The 24331-nt window shown below is 37.6% G+C and overlaps 4 protein-coding genes across 6 annotated transcripts; 3 read left to right on the top strand and 1 right to left on the bottom strand.

Annotated features, from left to right (window-relative positions):
- The first annotated feature begins 3976 nt into the window (after positions 1 to 3976).
- On the top strand, positions 3977 to 8929 carry LOC135633153 (MADS-box transcription factor 23-like). 3 transcript variants are annotated; one of them, XM_065142288.1, is made up of 9 exons: positions 3977 to 4067; positions 4153 to 4390; positions 5601 to 5679; positions 7055 to 7116; positions 8046 to 8145; positions 8222 to 8263; positions 8348 to 8431; positions 8519 to 8676; positions 8759 to 8929. In XM_065142288.1, exons 2-9 carry the CDS (start codon positions 4209 to 4211, stop codon positions 8772 to 8774), a joined length of 723 nt encoding a protein of 240 aa, XP_064998360.1. In that variant the 5' UTR covers positions 3977 to 4067; positions 4153 to 4208; the 3' UTR covers positions 8775 to 8929. The 3 variants fall into 3 exon arrangements, with proteins under 3 accessions (XP_064998360.1, XP_064998361.1, XP_064998359.1); XM_065142289.1 differs by having other exon boundaries at positions 3989 to 4067; positions 4174 to 4390; XM_065142287.1 differs by having other exon boundaries at positions 4008 to 4390.
- Positions 8930 to 9786: 857 nt separating this feature from the next.
- On the top strand, positions 9787 to 11278 carry LOC135632624 (protein CURVATURE THYLAKOID 1A, chloroplastic-like). Its single transcript, XM_065141252.1, has 5 exons — positions 9787 to 10056; positions 10279 to 10382; positions 10455 to 10562; positions 10680 to 10751; positions 11023 to 11278. Exons 1-5 carry the CDS (start codon positions 9900 to 9902, stop codon positions 11089 to 11091), a joined length of 510 nt encoding a protein of 169 aa, XP_064997324.1. The 5' UTR covers positions 9787 to 9899; the 3' UTR covers positions 11092 to 11278.
- A 298-nt stretch (positions 11279 to 11576) lies between these two features.
- LOC135632625 (prohibitin-3, mitochondrial-like) lies at positions 11577 to 12778 on the top strand. Its single transcript, XM_065141253.1, has one exon. The coding sequence runs from the start codon at positions 11746 to 11748 to the stop codon at positions 12586 to 12588; it is 843 nt and encodes a 280-aa protein (XP_064997325.1). The 5' UTR covers positions 11577 to 11745; the 3' UTR covers positions 12589 to 12778.
- A 6469-nt stretch (positions 12779 to 19247) lies between these two features.
- On the bottom strand, positions 19248 to 24331 carry LOC135632623 (glutamine synthetase nodule isozyme). Its single transcript, XM_065141251.1, has 13 exons — positions 24174 to 24331; positions 23178 to 23217; positions 22950 to 23053; positions 22787 to 22835; positions 21569 to 21675; positions 21381 to 21468; positions 20687 to 20815; positions 20528 to 20602; positions 20363 to 20416; positions 20179 to 20216; positions 19853 to 20012; positions 19696 to 19756; positions 19248 to 19560 (listed from the first exon to the last, which is right to left on the bottom strand). Exons 1-13 carry the CDS (start codon positions 24245 to 24247, stop codon positions 19469 to 19471), a joined length of 1071 nt encoding a protein of 356 aa, XP_064997323.1. The 5' UTR covers positions 24248 to 24331; the 3' UTR covers positions 19248 to 19468.

Here is a 24331-nt window from a genome sequence, read left to right as displayed (position 1 = left end):
GAACCGTTGATCGGTCAACTAGTCAATGATAGAAACAATTAGATTGCATGGCCTGAAGACTCAAATATAAAGGTTTCTACAATAATTCGATGCTAAATCATTTTAATCAGTGTCACTTCATCAAACTTTTGTATGAGTGTTCTCTATTCTATTTCTCACTTCCTCTCTTCTCCATTTCTCCTTAGTCTATTTTGTAATTTGCTGTAATAAGCTTGATGTAATCACCATATACATAAAATTGTAGATTGCATGTCCAGGATCTCACATAAATTGTGATGAAAGGATAACAAGTTAGTGTCACATAAATTGTGGATTGCCTGTCCATCAGTGTTATTTCATCTTGAATTTATAATCTTTTATACACTGCTCAAAGTTTGAGTTGATATCGGAATTTGGTTCAGCATAATGTTTTTTTATGGGTACTTTAAGAATTTAATTTCCATTTGCACTGACTGCACACTTCTCTCTCATCTTTTCTCCATCTCTTCTTGGAGTTCATGTTGTAGTCTTGGCCTCATCAATTGGATGGCCACTGACCACTGCCTTTTGTCACCCTCCATCATGTGGCCTTCAAACCAAATCTGTGTCCTCAGCTTTTCTGAAACTTTGCTGCATTCCACGAAACCTTAACCGAGGAAGGAGGAGGAGAACAGACTATTATTATAAGGGTATGCATGGCAAGCATAGCGGAAGCAAGTACAACAGCAGCAGCCACCACGAGGGTTGCCAAACAAGGTATAGGCACCTCTTGGCCGCATCATCACTGTCCGCGTCTACAACCTGTGTTTGATGCAACCTGTGAACTCTCATGTCACCTGCAGATGTTATCCATCCAAGACACCCTCTTCCCAAAGAACTCCTCCATGACACACTTGTGTTTGGTCTCAACCACAGATTCCTTCCCTCCTTGCGGAACTCGTTTCTTGGTGTTGCAGCTGCATGGATCTAAGTACAAACGACAACATATGGCTTGAAACTTGTCACCCACCACTAACCACAGCTTCTTTAGTGTGCATAAGATTCTCTCTCTCTCTCTCTCTCTCTCCTTTGTTTAATCTCGAGGACAGTCGATGATGTCGACATGCTACTGGTGATGCACAGGATAGTTCCATAGCACTAGAAGTTGCAGGTTCTGAGAGAAAGCACCCTTGCTATACTTAACTGGTAGACACAACCTTGATACTGACGTTGTTGGCCATGCTCGTTTCGTATTGCCAGTGAGTGTAATCCTATCTTAATGGCTTTGAATTGGCGTGCCAAGAATGCCCCTGCTCGTGTCGAAAACTAGGGTTTTGGCGCGTGGGTTGATGATGACAAGAGATCAAATTTCACTGAAGACTTGGGTTTGTGTTGATCAGTCTCTTAAGAAACCAAAATATTTCGATCGATTATAAGTAATACTTAGGTTTTGGTATCATTTGTCACAAATTTGATAGAACAACTGATCTGATAATTTCGTTAAACTCAAACTACTAACTAAAATATTTAAGATGAAGTTAATAATAATATATTCATTAGATTTTTATAAGTTAATTTTAATCTTACACACTTTCGATGTGAGATTAATCGAGATAATATAATTTTTTATTTAAATTCATAATCTTAATCATTTAAGTAATTTAAATATGATTGATACTCCTAAAATACTTTTCAATCCTAACACATTATTCTTCAATCGTTCTGACCAAATATGTGATTTGAGTATTTCATAAAATTTAAAGAAATTATAAAAGATCTGAATCGCTAGTTGAAATTTTCTAGTAAACCCAAAATATGAGACCCAATTTTGAGATTAAATATCAATATATCTATTGCCACGTGAGATATATGGCCATAACCATACAATGATTTTTGTTATAGTTAGATCAGTTCAGCTATCATGTCACTTATAAATTAAAATTAGAAAATATCAATGACTCCGATAATAGAGAAAATATTGATCCTTCTTCAAAGATAAATGATTGGAATAAATCATATTTTGGATCACACTTCTCTTTTAGGGACAGTACAGTTAGTCGTTAGCCTGTCATTTTCTTCCTGATAGATTATGTTCACATGACATAGTCACTATTTGATATCCAAGGCTCCACTGCAAAACTTTTACTGATCACTAAGAAGATCCATGATTTGTTTATTGACAACCCTACATGTTATAGATTATGATAAAACAAATCATTAATCGATGTTTTGTTTCGTTCTTTCGACTCATGGATCCTATTTTGGATTCCTTGATTGAGATTGCTCATGGGGAAGAATCGTTCAAGAGGAGTCAACAAAATTGTTTTGGTTTTATGTCAAGCCATAACTCAAGAAAAAGTCAAAATCATTATGATGATAGGTGAAATTGCTAAACCATATATAGCTCACCATGATGTAAAAACCAGTTAGTTCATGAAGCATAATTACAAGAAGGGAGGGATATCACAAGAACTTGAGTCCATAGATTGAGTTGAAGATGCTTCTATCTAAATTGGGCAAATCAGATGTATATATGACTTCAATCAAAAAAGCATACTTAAACAAAGTCGTAAGAGAACAATCTTACCATGATACCGATATTTGAATCTTAATATATCTTTTCCTTCATGATAAGCTACACGTATTCGCTTTTAGATAAGGTAGGTCTTAAGGCACATATTCTTTTGGAAATTTAGCAAGTTGAGAAAGTCATTCAAGTCAAAGAGATAATGAAGGCCTTATCTTTTAGAGGCATTTGTTTATTCATTTCTCTATTTTGTGAGATGTGTTCTTGCTACATATAGAAAGGCATAATCTCAGCCAAATCTCTTGTATTGCTTTTGTTGCATCTCCACATCACTAGGGTGATACGTGTGACGTATCTATCAAGCTTTGACAAGCTGGCATCTTTGACTTAGCACCATGTTAAGATCACATCCATGTACTCTTCTCCACCTACAAAGGCTAATATCCAATTCTTATCATCATTTTACTATTGCCGCTTGTTAGTGTAGTGATTCAAAGTTCCACTTTCATATTTATCAATCTCGAAAACAACTGTGCTTCTTATAATCCCATGTTTCCTCATCGAGTGTGTGCAGCACTCCATTCAAATGGTCGAAGCTACTAATTGAAATCCCTCAGTTCACAAGCAAAAGCTTCTTTCTTCACCAAGTGAGGAAGAAAGAAGGGTCATGATAGGTTGTTCAAAGGACCATATGAGCATAGTACTAATGCTTATGCCCTAAACGCTGAAGTTTACCATCAAAGACTGTGATAGAGTTGAAGGTTACAAGTTCAAGAACAGGTCCATTGACTGCGTACAGTACTGCATATAGTTTCGAGCTGTTGCTTTAAGGTTTATGCGGCGTCACATCAAGAGATAACCCTCCCTTCATCCCTAGGAAGGGTCACAATGTCAGGGGGACGGAGGGGGGGCTATCGAGTCAGTGACACACCAACCGACGGCAACAAAGACCATTGGCTACTCACGGAGAGCGGCACCAGCACGTAGGAGCAGGTGTCAGCGATCCATGCGGCGGGCGGTGGGAGCTACCGAAGTATGCGTTTAGCCTGTTTTGCCATCGCTTCTGCAGTTGGTCTCTCTGTGAGACCGCCACCAGCAGCGTTTTCTTTCGGTTTCTGTGTTCAAGAAGCAGTCATGAACTCATAATCACTATTATTATTCTCGCTCTATCTCTTTAGTCCTCTCATGTTAGAAAAATTCTACTAGACAAAGATATCTCGAGTAAGATTGATCGGAGCTAATATATATGAGATAGATATCGAGTTATCGAAATTTTGAATTGTAATAAAGAGAACTTTTGGAAGCAAAAATTGGTGTGGATTTGATTGGAACAGTTCAAAAACAATAAACTATTTGTGGTTTTGTGTTTTACTTCTACTGACAAGAATTGAGCGAGCACAAGAGTAATGACAAAAGCACAAGCGGGTTTACCGTCTCCTCCCCCTCCTTTCCGTTCCGGGTATAAAATAAGACGTCAAAAGAGAGGGGACTGATATAAAGAAGATCCAACCTGCACCAGATAGACATAAGAAAACTCTCGGCACCAAGAAAGAAAAGCTTACCTTCCTTGCTAAAGTTTAAGGTTTCTCCTCCACAGATCTCGTGCTGCAGCCGCCTGTTTTTTCCCTTTCCTGGTAACCTGCTGCTCTTAGCTGGTTGTTTGGTAGTGACTGTCGCCAGATCTGCAGATCAGCTAGCTGAGATAGAGTCGTGAGGAGGAGGCATGGTGAGAGGGAAGATTGTGATCCGGAGGATCGACAACTCCACCAGCCGGCAGGTCACCTTCTCGAAACGCAGAAACGGGCTGATGAAGAAAGCCAAGGAGCTCGCCATCCTCTGTGATGCGGAGGTAGGCCTGGTTATCTTCTCCAGCACCGGCCGGCTCTACGATTTCGCCAGCACCAGGTTGTATGACTCTTGTTCCGTCTTTGTCAGTGCTGGTTATGAGATTTGTGGGCTTCTTTCTTTCTTTTCTTCTTTGTTTCTTGAATGGAAGATGAATATCGATGGGTTGAACGGATGCATAAATCTAAAGGGTAGAAAAAGTGTGGCACATCAAACAGATCTCCTTTTTTGTATGCTTTTTCTGACTTTTATGATGTTGCAAGAATGATCTTGATTGATTCCCTCATTTGTTCCTCTTTCCTCCTCCCTCCTTCCATTCCATGCCTCTCTCTATCATTCTACCATCTACTCGTTCATCCATCTATCTATCCACCTCCATATCTGTGCTTGTTGTTGAATTGTGGCTGCTATTTTCATATACCCTTGGAATGGATCGAGTTGTTCCCTTCTTTTGTTTCCTCGGAAGCACTACATTATGACAAGTACGAGGAACACGAAGAACAATCCCATTCTATAGTTGTGTTTGATGGCCCTACCAAATCTCATGAATGCTGTGAATCCCTACGGATGTTTCCTCTCCAAGATCAGAAAGTGAAGCTGCACATGGAGTTCTTTGATGTCCTCCGACCAATGAATGTGGTTCCTTAGAGTTACTGTCAGCTGATCAGTGATTGCTGAACAAAACATGATCTAAAGTAGATCTTGACATCATGCGAGGCCATGATGAAGGCATTCACATGCATGCATCAGATGTTTCCTCTTAGGTTTTTGCAGTAAACTGCTTGAATCATCTTTAATATCAGCTGTGGAGATTGCTTGAGCAAAGACAAGGGATTTCTTTACCTTGGGTACCATAATTTCTAGTGTTAGAATTAGGAAGCTTGCAAATGCCATTGCCTATTTATATTTTCCACTAATTAGAAGGAAAAAAGGGGAATTAATTTCAATTTTTTTCCTCTTTGAGATAAACATATTATTTTAGCAGTAATTATTCTTGTCATACTCAATCATACTTACTTGTATTTGAGCTAGAAAAATTAGAATTTTTAGTTTGATAACTTGCTACCATGGTTCTTACATAGCTAAGGCTGTCTTTTACAAGATCATAAATCCATAATAACTAAAAAATTCTTTTGCATAGTATGCTATATCGATCAAGCTTGTCCGTAGCATAGCTAATGTTTTAATTTGTTTTCGCTTAACATCTCGATACAATTATAAAAACAGTTTAAGCATATTTAAATCGTTATAACTCATGTTCGATTTTCAGCATGAAGTCTCTGATAGAACGATACAAAAAGGCCAAAGAGGACCATCATTTTTCTATGACTGCAACTTCGGAGGTTAAGGTATATGCTAAACTTAGCGCGAGCTTATATACAAATTCATTTTTTATAAACACTTGTTCATTCATTTCATACTTTTGTATTTGCAAAACACCTTTGATCAATCTTCACAACATTAGTTCCATACTATCTATCTATGTGGGAGATGCATAAAGAAGATTAGGTATCATATTTTTTCATAAATATTCATGAGATCTGCAAAAACTTAGATACTTAGATTTTTTTTTTCTTTTTCCGATCTCACCGCTTAAGTATTAGGGTGTATATGGTTGTAATTTTTCATAAGGTGAAATATTAGGAAGCATATTAATGAATCTCAAGGAAGAATTAAGTCCCAAATAACATTGTTTTAATTACTTTGTTGTTAAAGAAAAAATAAACATAATGTTCATATTATGATTTTTTTGGGAAAATTTATGTTCTTAAATCCTTAGATACAAAAATGGTCAGATTCTGATTTTTTTTCGGAACGTAAATGAGGTCACAAGCACACAGTTTGTGAGCAAGAGTCAAGATCTAGGAAGAACTTAAAGAAAACTAGAACAAGAACATGTTCTTCATTTCATTTTCCTAAACCTCAAATATGATACATTTAAGTGTTTCCTTTTTCACCAATAAGCCTTCTCCCATAAGAGTTTGCTATTTCTTAGTATCACATGCATGACATAAAGAGGGAAAAGAAAAAGATTGGCTATCTCTTGTAGAGAAAGAGAGAGGACAAAATAATAGAATGGAAATGCAAGGTATCAAAAATATATATCCAAAGAAATTAATGCAGAGGATATCTTAGCATTCATCCAACAAAAAGACCACTTTAGATTTCGATTTCAAAATGAAATTGCTCTTACATCCATAAATAGATCACTGAACAAGAAATAACACATGAATATTCTCTAGAAAACAATTATGCTTAATCTCTCGTATCATTTGTATGTTGATACTTTATGTCGATAAGCTGGAGCATAATCCCTTAAACACTGTTTTAATCCTTGTAGAATTAGAAGTGTCGACCATTTCAGAAATAAAATTCATGGAATTTTAAATAATCTCACCATACTTCAATGAAATGCTATTCTTCTACCATGAACTGGATAAAAGTAACTGTGGAAACTTTCTTGATGCTTCACTTGATAGGCATTTTGACATAAGTTTCTTGATTGTTTAAAGCTTTACCTACAGACATGACTTAATGACATGGTGTCATTTATTTCATGCATCAAGCAGTTTATATTATTTATGCATATAATTTGTAGATTTTTAATAATTTGGTTCTTTTTTTCTAATTGGTAGCGTATATTAAAAAAATTAATAAGTTAAGAAAGAGTTTTGTTAGGCAAGTATCTAACATCGATCAAATTAATTGCTTTGTAATCGCAAGTTTTGGCAAAGGGAGGTAGCAAGCTTGAGGCAGCAACTACGTAACTTACAAGATAATCACAGGTATCCTCGTTTTACTTCACTTTGCACACTCAAAAGAAACCATGATTACTCGAAAGCCCTAATTTTATAGAACTTCTCTAATAACATTTCTTCAGTTTTCATTAAATATTTCCTTCATTTTGAGTAACACCATCAATATATGTGGTTTATGTTACTCGAATCGATACTATTATTGCAAATTTGCTAGCTAATCACAATTGCTTATGGTTCCTTAACTGAGCTATAACAAATGAGTGAAAGTTAATTAATCAAGCTACTTAGAAACATGTCTCCTTTTAACAACATGTCATATGCAAAGTATTATAGAATTATAAAATCTATAGAACGAAGTATAAACAAGTAAACAGGAACAGCATCTACAAAAGAAAGAAATTAATGATATGAAAATACAATTTTAAAAGACACAAAATATGAAGTTTCTGCTAATTTGCTGTGTGTCCATAAAATAATATTTGCACACTGAGGTTTCTTTCATTAATGTGTGAGTTCTGGAAAAATTCAACCTCATTTTGAATGGAATAGACTCCAAAACCATCAGATAAAAATGCAGGATTCTTTGGAAAAAAATTATGTCTTCATCATCATGGATGATAGACATCAACACCTTCCTCCTTGTGTAAGATTAGCTTTGGTTCTCTTTGTCACAATTGACATCTTAAGATTTACTACAAAATAGTTATGTTGGTGTTGCATCAAATCTATATCCTTTGTCAATAATTACTGGCCAACATCGAGCAGCAATTACTGTCCAATGGAAGACCATGTAATGTAAATGTTTGCCATGTTTGCAACCAAGAAATTGTTCTGATCATTCAGTAGTCGACTCACACACTATACCTCCTTGCCACAACATACGTAATATTTGGTTGATCAGAATACACACGTCTCTAGTAGAAGAGCACATAGTACATGTTTGCCAACATCTGCAGGCACTTGATGGGAGAAGAGCTCTCTGGCCTTAGCATCAAGGACCTACAGGACTTAGAGAAACAACTAGAGATGAGTCTTCACGTTGTCCGAACGAAGAAGGTCTCAGTTACCTTTCAACAATGAGTTTCTCCTTTCTTGTTCAGCATTCCTGGTGCAATGAATTGTTATTTTGCAGGACCAACTGTTGACAGATCAAATTCAGGAGCTTAAATGGAAGGTTCTGCCAATGGCAACCCTAATCATTCTGCTCTAAGTCTTACCTGCACCAAAAGTTGCTAATCGTTCTGTGGTCACACTGCAGGCAAACCTTATTTACCAAGAGAATGCGGAGCTTCATAAGAAGGTAACCCTCCTTAGTGAAGAAAACATGGAACTACATGAGAAGGTAGGACTTAGAAAGCTCATTTCGATCCGAAGTCTTTCCGGTGTATGTTGTCTCACACAAGCCAAGAATTCTAATCGTCTACATCAGGTGAAAGCAACAAGGGGTGAGATCGGTGACAGTGGAGACTCAGCTGTTCCATATGGTTGTCTTAGTATCAGCGAGGAAGCAGATGCACCGAATCATCTCCAGTTAAGTAGGCCACTAGAGCAAGCAAATGGAGTACAAATTGGAGCACCACAGCTACGGTAACTTCTCTTTCCTACAGTGGAACTTCATAGGTATCAAATGCTAGGTTTACTATAGAATGCTTAACCCTATTTATCACAGCCTTGGATTGCACTAAGAAGATCTCAAAGCTTCAACAGCATCATCTCCTGATGTGGTGTACTGAGAGGAGCTTCAAGGAGAATTATATATATATGTATATCATGTGATTTAACTAAAACCAATTGTTGTTCATTAGTTCTTCGCTATGAAGTTATGAATACTATTGATCCAGTTGATAAGTTTAACAATTTCTAAGATTGTTTTTGGACGTGCCTAAACCGACGAATCGCAGTTTAGTTCGAGATAATGCAAGAAACTACAACAAACAAAGAGATGAAATTTAATGTATAACAGCTAGTCGAGGAAGTAAAATTCTCTCAAATATCCAATACAATGAAAATTAAATTCATGTATCTTTCCCGGTCTTCATGTGAGAGTGGTTTGGTTTCTCCATGTAGATCGCATGAAGTTATGCATACCGACCTAAGGAGTGCTGAGAGTTGACTTGTTGCGACAAGGAAAGAGAGATTCTACTGCTGTTGTCGAAGGAGGAAAGAGCTGAGGAAATTATTTGTGTTTTGGGTCAAGAAAAATTCACGAGCGAAACATGTTCTGATCCAATCCAATCTGAGGCCTCAGAAGCCAATATAATATCTCACCCTTTAATACAGGCCTTTAAAAGTCAAATTCATTGACTAGAATTGAGAGTCATGTATGATCCAATTAATCTTAAAGATGTTTGCTATGAAACATCATCCCATCAAATTTTATACCCAAAGCATTTAGTATGGATATGGTGATGATGCCTTAAATATTGTTTGATGAAATCTTGAAGCTATCAATTAGTTTGACAGGTAAAATTCTTAATTGATTCCTTTGAAAAATAAGATAAAATGGAATTAGAAAAAGGTAAAGGATAAGTCACTCAACAAGCCACAGTTATCACACAATTCCTCCACCGCCCATAATTTCATGATAGGAAAGCGACCAATCATTGGAGGCCTATCTGCCACTTGTCGGTCGCGTAGTGGTCAGGAGGCGGGCGACAAGATCTTTGGTGTTGCAATTGAGGTGGAGGAAAGCAAGGAAAAGATAAGGAATCGGTAAATAGCCGGAGAAGAGAGAGGGGAATCGCCGGAAGTCAACAGCAGCAGAGCAGAAAGGAAGGCAGCTGCCGAGATTACATTCATTCCGGAGAGCTATGGCGGCGTTCGCAGCTTCTTCTCCGGCGGCGACGGCGGTGCTAGGCGGAGCTCGCCTCTCCTCCTCCAGCTCGGCCGCTCTCCGGACCCCTGTCCTCCACCTCCCGCCGCCGCCTCGCCGTCACTTCTCTACCCTTCCCCTCCCTCTTTCTTCAGGTATCCTATCTTCCATCAACACTGGCTTTAATCTTCTTTCTCTCTATCATGCCAATTTCACTGCCAAGTTCGAATTTTTGAGAGATTTGTAGCTTCCATCTCCTCCATTGTTGTTAGGTTCCCTTACTCGCATTGTAGAATAAGGACAGGGAAACAAGTGTCCCACTCCTAACACTCACATCAGATTTAGATACATCGACTGATTAACATTCTCATTGGCAGATGCTGCCAGATTCTCCTCACTCCGGGTGAAAGCATCTTCTTCCTCGGAGGAGTCATCTGGCTCTGTTCAAACTGATGAGCTCCTGGCGGACTTGAAGGAGAAAGTATGTCTCAACATTCTTTTAAGTCATGTCATCGTCTCCTAAATGCTCCAACTGATAACGTTGCAATGACAGTGGGATTCCATCGAGAACAAGTCTACAGTCTTCTTGTACGGGGGAGGTGCACTCCTTGCAGTGTGGCTATCTGCCGTCGTCATCAGCGCTGTCAACTCGGTTCCTCTGGTAGACGCTGTCAACAAGTCCATTGGTGTTGTTTTGAGCAACTGTGATAGGAATACTGATGTTATAATGTCTTTTTGTATTCAATCAAATTGAGACAAAAATGTTACCTACTTGCAGCTTCCAAAGATCATGGAGTTGGTGGGACTTGGATACACTGGTTGGTTTGTGTATCGCTACCTACTCTACAAGGTGAGGCTTAAGATCCAAATGATCTCATCGATTTTCTTGATCGACTCAAAACTTCCTTCATTAGATTTTTCTATTTCAGTCAGCATTAATGACTTGATGATCACAACCAGTGGAGATTAAGACAGAGAAATAGATTCTTACTAAAACAAAATAGTCATGGGAATCATTTATAGCAGCTGAAGTTTGAAGAATGCACATTATCGCAACTATGATGCATATCTACTTGTTTATCATCATCCTTTTCCTGAGAAGCTTCGCTTGTCATTCACAGGACAGCAGAAAAGAGTTAGCAACTGACATTGAAGCTTTGAAGAAGAAGATTGCTGGAACAGGCGAATAACTACTGGATGGAGTTGGCTGGCAAATGTGAGGTTGCTCTTGATGAACTGTATAAGACACTATTATATGCCATATTTATCAGTGTTTAATGTTATTTCTTGGATCGAGAGTGTTCATCATTGTAATGCCAATAACTACTTGGGATTAGAAATTTTTCTTCTGAAAAAAATGTAATTTTTTTCCGATTATTTCCTCAAACTTCTGCCGGAAGATTATGACAGAGTGCAAGAGTTCTTAGTTCATATAATGGAGAGCACAATTAAAGATCCAAGATAGAAAAGGTGAGAGTGAGCCCAAATGGTGGGTTAAATTAGCCCCAAATCACTGGCCCAATCTTAATCCAAATCTCTTTCGAGCTTGAATCGAACCTCACTAGCCCGATCGTCTTTGGCAGCAATGTACGGACGACAATGTACAATCATGCCTTACGATACGTGCAAACAATAGATTGTCGTCTTCGACGGCTGGATGACTCTTTCTGGTCTGTGCTTATGACTTCATCTCACACCTTCTTCCTCCCCAAGTAAAGCAAAACAAATATAAACCCTCGATCGAAATCAATTCGAATCCATTAGGGTTTTGTATCGCCGCCGTCTCCAAAATCCCCATTCTTCTTCGTCCTCCTCCTCGTGCTCTCGGAAGAAAGAAGAAGAAGATGGCCGCGGTGTCGTTCCTGACAAACGTGGCGCGGGTGGCGATCGGGCTGGGGACGGGCGCCACGCTGATGAACGCGTCGCTCTACACGGTGGACGGTGGTGAGCGGGCCGTGCTCTTCGACCGGTTCCGCGGTGTGCTCCCGGAGACGGTGGGCGAGGGCACCCACTTCCTCGTCCCCTGGCTGCAGAAACCCTTCATTTTCGACATCCGCACCCGCCCCCACACCTTCGCCTCCAACTCCGGCACCAAGGACCTGCAGATGGTCAACCTCACCCTCCGCCTCCTTTCCCGCCCGGACGTCGCCCACCTTCCCACCATCTTCACCTCCCTCGGTACCGAGTACGACGAGAAGGTCCTCCCATCCATTGGCAACGAGGTCCTCAAGTCCGTCGTCGCCCAGTTCAACGCCGATCAACTGCTCACCGAGCGTCCCCACGTCTCTGCCCTCGTCCGGGACGCCCTCATTCGCCGTGCGCGTGACTTCCATATCGTTCTCGATGACGTCGCCATCACCCACCTCTCCTACGGCGTCGAGTTCTCCAGCGCCGTCGAGAAGAAGCAGGTTGCACAGCAGGAGGCCGAGCGCTCCAAATTCCTCGTCGCCCGCGCCGAGCAGGAGCGACGCGCCGCAGTCATCCGCGCTGAAGGTGAGAGCGAGGCCGCCAAGCTCATCTCCGACGCCACGTTTGCTGCCGGTACTGGCCTCCTCGAGCTTCGCCGGATCGAGGCCGCTCGCGAGATCGCCACCACCCTCTCAAAATCGCCCAACGTCGTCTACCTCCCTGGAGGGAACAACATGCTCCTTGGTATCAACCCTGCCGGCATGGTACAAGGCCGGTGAACTTAGGGATTCCTCTCCCCTGTTCTCTTCCCTCACCTTCCTTATCCTTCATGAAGGTTTTACTTCTACATTGATCTTGAACTTGCTCATAGGAATGTTTGATGAGGAGTGTTTTGGTACTGTAGTCCAATGATGTTTCCAATTCAATAATGCTTCATACTTGGTTCGTTTGGACCTTTATTCTGCTTCATTGGGTTGACAAACTGTGATGCTTAGCTTTAAAAACAATGTGCTTTGTGTTCTACCTCGCTGCACATAACAGTCTTCATGTACCTCTTATGCTCTCATTTGTGCTCTTTGAGTACCTTCAAGTTTCGTTATCCATGTTGCCAAAGTTTTTGAATGTTCATGATGACATCTTATACATGGCTCTTTTCTGTTAGTTTAAGATTAGTCTATTTACTTTTGTTTTTGTCAGGATGTAACCCCTGAAATCCATGTCTAATTAATTGCTGTGTTATGTTTATGATTTGTCTATATGCATTGGATATTTTATGAAGTTCTAGTCATATTCAAAATGCTTGTTCGATATTTCTTTCTTGGTTTTCAGTAGCAATATTTTGTATGCATATACGTTGATGATTATCTTTGGTACTATCTCTTTTTTATTATTTACCAACTAAACCTTCTGGAAATTGTCTTTAGGTTTCCCTTCCTGTCAAGTTTAGTGAAGAGGAGGTATTAGTGAAACATGACTGCATTAGCAATGTGTTAAGTGAGGGTATGCATTGGAAAATTATTTAGGGACATGAAGCTCAATCAAGGGTATTCACCTTGCATGCAAACGATTTCACTTCTATATGTTGGAGAATTACCATAAAAGGTTTTTTTTAATACTGAAAAACAAATTTATTAGTAATCAAGGGCACATAAAATAAGCTCCTCAGCTCTTTAACACCTTAATTTGCTTTCCAGTTTTTGAACTGCTTTACTGTCTGATTATGGAGAAACAAACAAATATAGACATGAAGGAGTTTTATTCAACAAGAAGATAGCTGATGTCTATTATCATGGGTTATCATGCCACGATACAGGCAAGACATATTGTAGCACACATGGTTAGGTGATTAATTTGGTACGTTTTCTGTTTCATACCAATTGCAAGTTTGGTTTCCAGCTTCACAGTTTCTAGAAATAAGCATGTCAGTAAGCCTTGGAAGATTAATTCTAGTCTCGCTTGGAGGATTCTGGAGACTGTTTGTTGCGTCATCTCTATTGGAAAGGTGCTGATTTTGATTTGCATCATGCCGTTGTCTTAATGATTTTGTTGGAGCCTGTTTCTACCTGCTAGCATATTCTTTTTTTTTTTTTTTATCGTGTTTCATATGACAACAGTCTTGGCAACCAGATGATTGATAATTTATTGAAACATGGGTTTCAAAGTAGTTTTTGCTATTATCTTGTTAATACACTGTGAGAAGCTTGTTTTATTCCTAGACCAGGTTTTGGAAGGAAAAAAAAAGGTAGAAAGATGATACAACATTGATATTTTCTAGCTTCAATGTCTCAATTTATTTTCTGCACTAGACACTTTTGGAGAAGAAATTGAACTAGCTGGATTTCATCATAATTTTTTTAACAAAGGAAAAAAAGGACTTTCATATTCAGTTGATAGGAAGCTGATACAACGTTGATTGGATTAACTGATTGCAATTGATTTTGCCATGACATGTTTTTTCTCAGATCTAATGGACTTGTTTCCTTGCCTTTGATTATGGACAATTGAGTTATTTTACATAGTCAGAAAAATCATATACCAGTTGGCTTGTTGCTAAACTAGGAAATTAATTAAATTTAATCTGGTTTTCCATAGTTGTTCTGGAGTTTCATATTGATATCTTCCTGGTTAGATACATTTGGAAGAAATGATATTAGCATGACTCAGTTGGTTTATGCTGTGGAGGGAGATTATATGATATAGAAATTAATCAAATATTATACTGACTGACACCCATGGAAAAAATTTGTTTATCTTCAGTTTACTGAAAGTTGAAATTCATATAAATGCTAAGCCAAAGCATTTTATGTTTTGTACCTTGTTACAAGCATCGAGTTTCTTAGAGTTGGATAAAAAGATATAGAACGTGTCATTATTGAGGTATAATCTTAATAGAATTTTGTGGTTTTGGAAAAAAAAAAGGTATTTCGATTGAATAGTAAAAGAGGCATGTAGTCGTGAATTAGTATCCAAGTCCTACTTTCATAAATACTATGACAACATATACAGAAAAGTGGATTCAATTTTAGGGTACATGAAGGTTTTTTTGGAAATGGTCCTATAACTAGAATAATGGTGCAAGTTCTGGCAACTGATGCTTTGTTCCATTGTCCTTGCAACGGACTTCTATAGTTGATTGATAAACTTAAAATTGCCTGTTAGATTTCAGGTCAAGTATTTGCATGCCTGTATGGTGCATAATTTTCTCTCTCAACCTACAGGACCTTTTAGGCGAAATTCTTACAATCTGTCTTGCCCATATCATCATGCCTTCAGTAATTCTCCAGCATGTACGGTATTTACCTGGTATCGATGACATGAAATATCAGGAACCAAAGTTGTGACCATCCCTAATATAAAAGAAATGTTGTGATATGATATCCGAGTTTGTTGTACTCGTATCCTGAGATAGCTGTGCAAGCTTTATGCAATGTTATTTTTACTGAGTAAAGTGTTCTAAGATCAGAATGAGCTGTATGCTTCCTGTCAATATCTCTTGAAATGGTATGGTTAGAATGTTTGTGGCATACAAACGAATTAGACAGTTATAGTTTTAGATGGCTTACTCACGACCTGTCTATGCTTCTTGTTTAGAATATTAGCTTGTATAGCTTTTTTTAGGTTTTAGTTGTCATAGTTACCTCCATTAACTATGATTTGCTATATGTTTGAATTAAATAAGTCTTTTAAGCAATTAGAACAAGTCGTGCTTATTGATAAGATGGTTTATGTAATCATTGTCATTTGGCCTGTTATTCCAATGATGATGAAGGTATATTAGTCATGTTTGTTGACTGTTGTGAACTAGTTTAGTGTTACAACACCAATCTTTTCCGGTTACTGATCTTTGTTTCAAAAGCATTCAAATCTTTGTTTATATTTCTGGTGATCTTTTTTTCCTTCTTGTACTATTAATGCTAGATTGGTCTTTTTAATGTATAGCAATATTAATTAGGACATCTCATCTTATTAGACACAAATTTTTGGCTCACCATGCAAATTTGGAAGTAATACAATTATTTATTGGATTAATTACATATTATCCCTTGCAGTTAGATCTCTTTAGCATATCGTTTCATAGACTTAAAAAATTTATATTAAAATTTTCATAGTTTTGAAAGTAAAATATTTAGTCTCATTTATCCTAACGTCATCGGCTTTATCAATGGAAAATATAACACGTGACGGTATGTGCATAAAGGATACCAAAACGATGAGCTAAAAGATAATTTCAATTGTGGTGACGGATGATGACATCATGGGTGGTTGTGATGGTGGCCAGTAATAATGATGCAGTGGTCAACCTTATCAATGTCGATCCAAACATTGACGACAAGGAGAAAGAAGAGGCAAAGTGATGAAGCATTTGCGTTGACACCAGAGGAAGAAGAAGAGGAGGGAGCATCTGTGTCGACGTCGCACCGCTCTGTCTCTTCTTCCTTCTCTAGCATCGTGTTGCGTATGCGTCAATGTTGCACTCAAATCCTCATACGATTGTTTCATTCGATGGCATGATGGATTCGAGGAAAGAACGATGGGTGGCGAGGAGGGAGAGGTCATGAGTGAGCTTGGCGAAGAGGCACACTTACTTCAAGCTCTTGAGCTTTAGTTGGTGTGCGAATGACGCGTACGCCCTGGCCACAACGACGTTGTTGTCGACCTACTTTCGAATCAGCTTTGCTCGCAATCAAAGGGGGTCCAATCATATGACGAGGATTGATCGTCACACAAAATGAAGGCCCGAAGAGAATAGAACCGACGACGAGAGAGACAACAAACTCTCATCCTCCTTGCTCACCTTCGACTCACGTGGTGGTGGGGGAGAGTATTAAAAATATGGCGGCGACAAATACGACAAGCGAGACAACGAAGAAATGATGGATCGTCACATTTCTATTAGCCTTCAGATTGGGAATCACCATTTATGCTAGGGTTTCGAGATCGATCGATTGGATCCACTCTACCTCACTTGCCTCCTCTTCCTCATCTCTTTTTGTCGTCGGTAACGCAGATGCCACACTTGCCTCATCTTTCTCTTTCGATGCTGGCGCAAATGCCTTACTTCCCTCCTCTTCCTCCTCTGGCATCGATGTAGATGTCTCGTTGTTTTTCCTCTCGTTTCTTCTGTCGTCAATGTTTGGATCAACATCGATAAGGTTGATCATCACATTGTTGTCATCAACCACCCATGGCATTATCATTTGTTCCTCTTGTTTCTTCTTGTCGTCAATGTTTGGATCAACATCGATAAGGTTGATCATCACATTATTGTCATCAACCACCCATGGCATTATCATTTGTCATCATTATTGAAATTATCCTTTTGTCTATTATTTTCATGTCATTCATGCATATGTTGTCATTAAGATAAATAAGATTAAATATTTTAGTTTCATAACTATAGAAATTTCAATATAAATTTTTAAGTATACTAATCAGGATATTAAAGAGGTCTAACTACATGGGTTAATATATGTAATTAACTTTTTTTTCACAATCACACTAGTCAAGTTTCTATAACCTTTTTTTTCTAAGATTTTATTATATTTCATAAGTATTTGTTAGATTATTTAGAGTTTCTATTGTAGCTGGAATTGGCGGCGAACATCTCTCTATGTTAGAGGCTGAAGCCCTGTTTCTTAACTAGAAATTCAATTATTGTTATTCTGGTGCATAAATTTTAGAAATTAGATGAGCTGATCCTAAATGGACTTTACGGTTTTGTGGTTGTGTTGTAGATCAGATGAGATTGGAACAGAGACTCAACCATGTCAAATAATCGTGACTAGAAAAGAAACTTCCATTTCAGGTGTGTGAGACTCTACCCATTGGAGGAGGCTTCCACTGACATACATTAAGGTTGGTCCACAACTTATCAACATCTCTTTATATGTAACTCTGCTCCACTTAAAACTCGTACTCGAATACCAAATGACTAACTGCAGGCAGCTTTAGAATCTGATTTCCAAGAAGCAGTGTATCGATAAAGATTAAAGGCGCTATATTGGATCTAATTCTATTGCTGCTCTGCCAATTCTCCATAGTAATGATAGGCAGCATCTTCATGTGTGTGTGTGTGTTATACCATCTTACCCAAGGAGACTTGTGGCCCTTCAGAAAGCGAAAGGGCTGTAAGATGATTTGTCGGGGCAACGATAACATCTTTTATAAGGTTTTCTTTGAAGTCGTTGCAGTGCACGAGGATCCCACGGTGCATGGCCTGAAAAGAACCAATGCGCACGATCTTATGAAAAGAGACGTGTGACCGTTCAAAATGCGAAGAGCCATAGGTTTCGACCTGATGTCCACTTCGACGACCGATGTGATCTCAAGATTACATCCCAGTATTAGTGTTTGTTTGATCGAATTGGTCGAAACCGATGAGTGCTAGTGTACCGGTCCGATTGATGTCTTCTGAAGACAAAGTGTCCTAACTCATTGCTTATAAACGGGGGTTAATTATAGATTATTTTTGTAGTTAGTTACTTTTAGCATTATAATTTTTATAATTTAAAAAAAAATTATATTGATATTTTTATTGTTTCGTAAAGTGAAACATCTAGATTATTTATCCTAACATATCAATTTTATTAATAAAAATATGAAAATAAAAAATAAAAAAAAATAATTTTAACATTTCAATTGATGGTGACTGACAACATTAGTGGTGGTAGACGACAACATTAGTGGTGGTAGACGACGATACCACTGGGAGCCTTGGATGACTGTTGTGAATGAAAAGAATGACGACGAAAGATGATGGTCGCTCAACATCGACGTAGTTGTCAAGCAATCCTTTTGTCATTTTATGTCTATGCCATTTGCATTGGCCAACGCAAATATGAAAGACAATCCATGGGCACTTTGTATGTATAAATTTTAAAAATATTATATATAATATTTATATTTTTTAGTTAAATACTATAATTATGTACATGTATCAAAAATATTATATACATAAGAAAATTATTTTGTTCAGTAAATTAGTATATTTTAATTTTAAGATTATCTTTTTTTATTGTACTCCTATGGATAACAATAATGAAAATTAAAATATTATATTCTACTATATATATATATATATATATATATATATATATATATATATATATCATCTAATCCAATTAAAATATAAAAAACAATATTAACAGTACTTGATAATAAGATGACATCTTGAGATTGAACACCAAGATCAATCAAATATCCCTAAACATATAAAAGTAATATAATGTCAAATAATAAAATTAATATTTTACAATTTTAATTATTAAGACATCGACTACTCTTATCTATATAAAATAGTAAAAAAATATTATTGATATTAAATAATCTCTTCTTAAGTATATAATATCTCAATAACTTTTTGTCATCGCCATTCAATTTCCCATGTTAAATATACAAGATTGATGAATTTATGAAAAAGTCTGCAAGAACAGCCAAATTAAGATGATAAGACAATAGAATCACAATATTGTGAGATTATTGACAATGTTGTAGAATCGAGAGACAGGGAACAATAAGATTCCCCAACAGAGTGCCGTGATTATCACAACCATAAGTGCCAAATAAACAGGTGCAGTTTACACTTCAACTAAGAACATGAAATTGTTGACAAGACAGTCCCACAGCTAGGAGAAGAGCAGGTTTGCACTGTTGCACCGTTCATTGTTTCCCGATTATGGTGGTCTCCGCGATCATGGAGGTGACAACATATGGATCCATGTTTGAAGCTGGCCTCCGGTCCTCAAAGTAACCTGGACAGATGGAATTACACACCCATCACCACAAAGTTTAACACCATGATTTACTTAGTAAAGTTGATGCAGGAAATGCTATGAATCTAAGTTGAAAGAAAGACAGAAGCAGCTCTCGGAGAAAAGAAATTTGACCTTTGCCATTTTTCTCCGTCTCTCGACCCACTCGAATGGAAGCACCACGATTAGCGACTCCCTGCCAATCAGAATAAGCAATCATGAGAAAAATCGTTTCCTTCGAATAAGGAGTCCTCCAAGACCTTTTGTTATAATTCAGACAATCATCACATACCCATAGGAAGGTGTTAATATCAGCAGTCTCATGTCGACCAGTAAGGCGGCGCTCATTTCCTTCTCCATATGCGGCAATGTGCTCCTTGTGCCTCTTGCCAAGCTTTTCAATGGCACTCTTAATGACTTCATATCCTCCATCGTTTCTCATGGATTTGGTACTGAGAGCAACATATCAAACGCAAATTAGATAACACCACAAAAACATGAAAACACTAAATAAGTAGTTGTTGACTTGATTGCACAAAAATATGAAAAATACTGACAGGTACTTGGTGATCTGATTGCAAGACAACAACTAGAAAGGAGGTAATAATGTTTTATTACCTGTAATTTGTGTGGGCACCAGCACCATTCCAGTCTCCCTGATAGAAGAAACACAGCAACAACAAATAATAATAATTTCAATATCAAGCAGCACAATTTGGCATTGCCTGTATGTATTAGGAAAAAATTGCAGAATGACAACTAATTTGACATGTAAAAAGCTAATGAGAATGTAAATTTAGACCTGGATCGGCTTCGGGTCAAAAGAGAGTACTACTCCTGCTATCTCAGTGATTCTCTGTTGAAAAATTTAGTTTGGTTAGACATGCCAATCATGGGTTCTCACACGGCAAGTTTTTTTTTTTAACATGAAATCTATGTGATGAGATTTCCAGTACGATGTAATTACCTCAAGAATGTAACGTGCAACCCATAGTTCATCACCAGCTGAAATACCAACAGCAGGTCCAACTTGAAACTCCCACTAGAAATCACAGAAAGCAGTTGTTCATTTCAAGTAGGACAAAGAGCAAAACTCGCAGTTATTGAAATAAACAAAAGCTGTTACCTGTCCTGGCATGACTTCCCCATTGATACCACTGATATTGATACCAGCATAAAGACAGGCTTTGTAGTGAGCATCAACTATGTCACGGCCAAAGGCTTTATCTGCACCAGCAGAACAGTAATATGGGCCCTGAAATGAAACTTGAATGGATTAGATCTAACTGAAAATGTTGTAGTCTAAGTTCATGATTCAATTCTCAAGAAAAAATGATTTGGTAAAAGCAACTTGACAAAGTCAAGCAGAGTAGAAATCATTATGCTATTAGCCCAAATAGATCACCCAAGTAATGCTACTAATGAACAAAACAAATAGGCATGCATCATTTTTCTATTTCATGATCTCAATTGAGATCCTCTGCATACTTTTCTAGCATTTTCTAGATGAGAAGAAGTATATGATGAATCAATTTGTTAGAATAGAACGAGTAACATTCGTCCCAACTGTTTTGATTATTATTTTCTTTTGCAGTCTTCAATTTCATAGAATAGACATCAAACTTTAAGAAAAAGTTTAGATATAAAAAGAGTAACGGGAGTTGTTTAATATCCTGATGTTTAAAAAAGAATCAAAATGTACAAGAAGGTCACAATATATCTATCTTTCGGCAACAATAATTGCATTATTAAAAGATGAAAGCAAATAAAAAAAAGGCCTATCATGTCAACACCAATGAGTCTAATTAAAGATATATTACCTGAGGACCAGGAAAGCCACCAACAGGCCACCCAAGAGGCCATTTGACATCCTTTTGCAAGAGGGTGTACTCCTGCTCAATTCCATACCTGAATAGAAAAAGAAAAAGTGATGAACCAATAATAAAGATCCATTACATCAGAGGAAGACAAGTTTGAGATAGACAAATAATGAAATTTAGGAACACACCATGGCACTTCAGCAACAACATCAGGATGGCTAAAAATCTTAGCAGCATTGTGCCTCTTGTTAGTGGGGATTGGCTCTCCGGCTGGGGTATAACAGTCACACATAACCTACAAGCCAACAAAATAAGAATGTGGAGTTCTATTTACAAACATTTATTTACTTATATGATCATCCCCCTAGGTTATAAGATGGAAAGATAATACCAAACATAACAGCAAAGCATGATAATAGTAGCAATATTCAAATATTATTAGCTATGGTATCCAGAGGGGTACCGGCTAAAACATTATACCCCTTGCAAATATTATGTCGTAGTTTTCACAAGTAAAATTATTTCACAAAGCCAACAAAAGAAATATATGATAACATGAAAAATGAAATAATACTAATACAGATAACCTTCATTCATAACACTGAGCACATGGTAACTAATTGTCACATCAAATATAATGGCTTAGATTCATTGCTTAATGGGTTACAACTGAATGTGGCATTCAGATTTAGTTATAATGCCTGAGATATTGACCCTAGTTTTAGTAATTTTTACTTTATTGAAATGGTATTTTACTAAAACAGAGAGATTTCATATTTTAGAGTGTCATTTTTCTTTCTTTCTTCCACTCACGAAGATAAAAGGCCATCTCAATGCATCTTGGCCGAAACAGCAAGCATATGATGTTTATGTACATCAAGTTAACATGCTGGCTTGGAGTAATTTTAATTCTTTCAAAATTCATGGAAAGCATTAGCTAAATGGGATTGTATTGGAGAATTTATGCATAACCAGCATTAACCAATTTGTTGATTTTATCCCTATGTAAACTATACAACAAATATTGTTTATTAATAATGTAAAGTATATACTACATGGGTTCAATTTTCCAAAAGAAAACTTCAATAAGACTGTGATATTTAACTTGTTTATAAATGAACATTATTTAATAGCTATGAGTTGATCAATTCAAATTTAAGCTAAGCAAATATAAAGAATTAAATTAACACAACAGAAATCTAAAATAGCCGCATTGGTGACAACTCCATGTGTTGTTAATGGAATTAACACAACCAATGTTTTCATAAAATTGTTATGTAAGTTATTCAACTAAAGAACTTGTTAAACTTTTATTGATACATATACTAGGCACGAATATGGATAGGATAAATATGACAAATGCTGAGTCCAGTTGATGCTGGATGATATATGAAGAATATACTTACAAGAATGTTATTTCCCCTCCTGAATGGATCCTTAAAAATGGCTTGAGGACTACACAATAGATGAAATATACAAATGTTATCGACAGGGAAACAAACAAAGGCAAAACAGAAAAGCAATCATAAAAATAGAATACCATAAATGTAAAGAAGATGAAACACTTACTACAAGATCACTTCACTGTCGTCACCCGGAGCTTGACCTGTGCTTGAACCATCATAGTTCCAGGTGGGTAGCTTCGAAGGATCGCTGACAGGACCTGGGAGAGTCTGCAATAAGAAATGATAAGTGCTTCAATCAGATCAGACGGGATGATCAGCTTAGTATAATTAAGAAACAAAATTGGCGGGTTTAAATGATATGAAAGTAAAAGATAAAGAATCCAAGTCTTACCCTAGCCTTGCTTCTTATATCCAAACCCGATCCTCCAATCCTAAAGTACATGGTAGGCGTATTAAGTGTCACATAGTAAAAGTCGAATCAACAGACTAAAATCACAAGGATAAAAAACTCTAATGAGGTCTCATAAGGCCAAATCAATCCCCGAGCAAAAAGATTAAGACCAAATCAGCTAAATGTTAGAGAGATCAAACCAGCAAAAGAGACAGAGATCAACCTCCGATTTTGATCTCAGGATACATAGAACCAGAAAAGTTTAGTCAACACTTGAGTCGAACTCAACTTAAAAACGATGAATCAAGGACAATAACAGTTTAAAGTAGAAAAAGAGTAAAGATCGAGAAGGCCGAAGTGCAATAGATGGAACAATCCACAAGTCCTATGAGATCTCAACTGCGATCGAACTATGAAGCGTCTCCAGAGAGAAAAACGGGGCAAAAAGGATTATTACATCGAATAACAACAAAAAACGAACGATCTATACATCATAATAAACCTTATAACTGTCACGATTATAAATCAGAATAAAACATCAAAAAGAGAAGACCATGTGAAATCTACGGAAAACAACGACAAAAACGACAAAAAGATCCGACACACTAGGAAGAAACAAGACACCACACGAAACGTGAAATCACATGTTTTCAACATTGATACATAGAAGAACCCACGAAAAAGGATCTTTCCTTTGCCAGGATAAATCGATCATAGTACAGTTCCACTTGACTACCGCACCGAAGAAAAAGAGATCTAAGAAACAAGAACAAAACTACGCACACGCAAGTCCTCAAACAACCAAAAGATGTTCCCCAACGGATCTCAGCCGAGGCCCAACATAGACCACAACTAAAATCTGCAAAGAAGTAGGAACCATGGCGCCAAGGACCAAAAGAAAGCCAAGATGGAGCAGTCTTTCCGCCGGAACTCCCAACAAAACCCAGAAAATAGCAGTCAGAACAGGGGGTAAAGAAGAAAAAGGGAGGAACTCACCATATGTACTCGGCGATGATCTTTTCGGTCGTCTCGGAGAGGTTAAGGTTGACGAGATCGGTGAGCGAAGCCATGGCTGAGGCAGAACTCTCACTTCCCCGATCTGAGGCACAACCGACACACGGAGAAGAGCGATGAAGAAGAGAGGATGGCAGAGC

Source organism: Musa acuminata, chromosome BXJ3-3, assembly GCF_036884655.1.
Source record: "Musa acuminata AAA Group cultivar baxijiao chromosome BXJ3-3, Cavendish_Baxijiao_AAA, whole genome shotgun sequence".
NCBI lineage: Eukaryota > Viridiplantae > Streptophyta > Magnoliopsida > Zingiberales > Musaceae > Musa > Musa acuminata.
The sequence above is the reverse complement of the archived record's forward strand: the minus strand, read 5'-3'. Positions and strand labels throughout refer to the sequence as shown.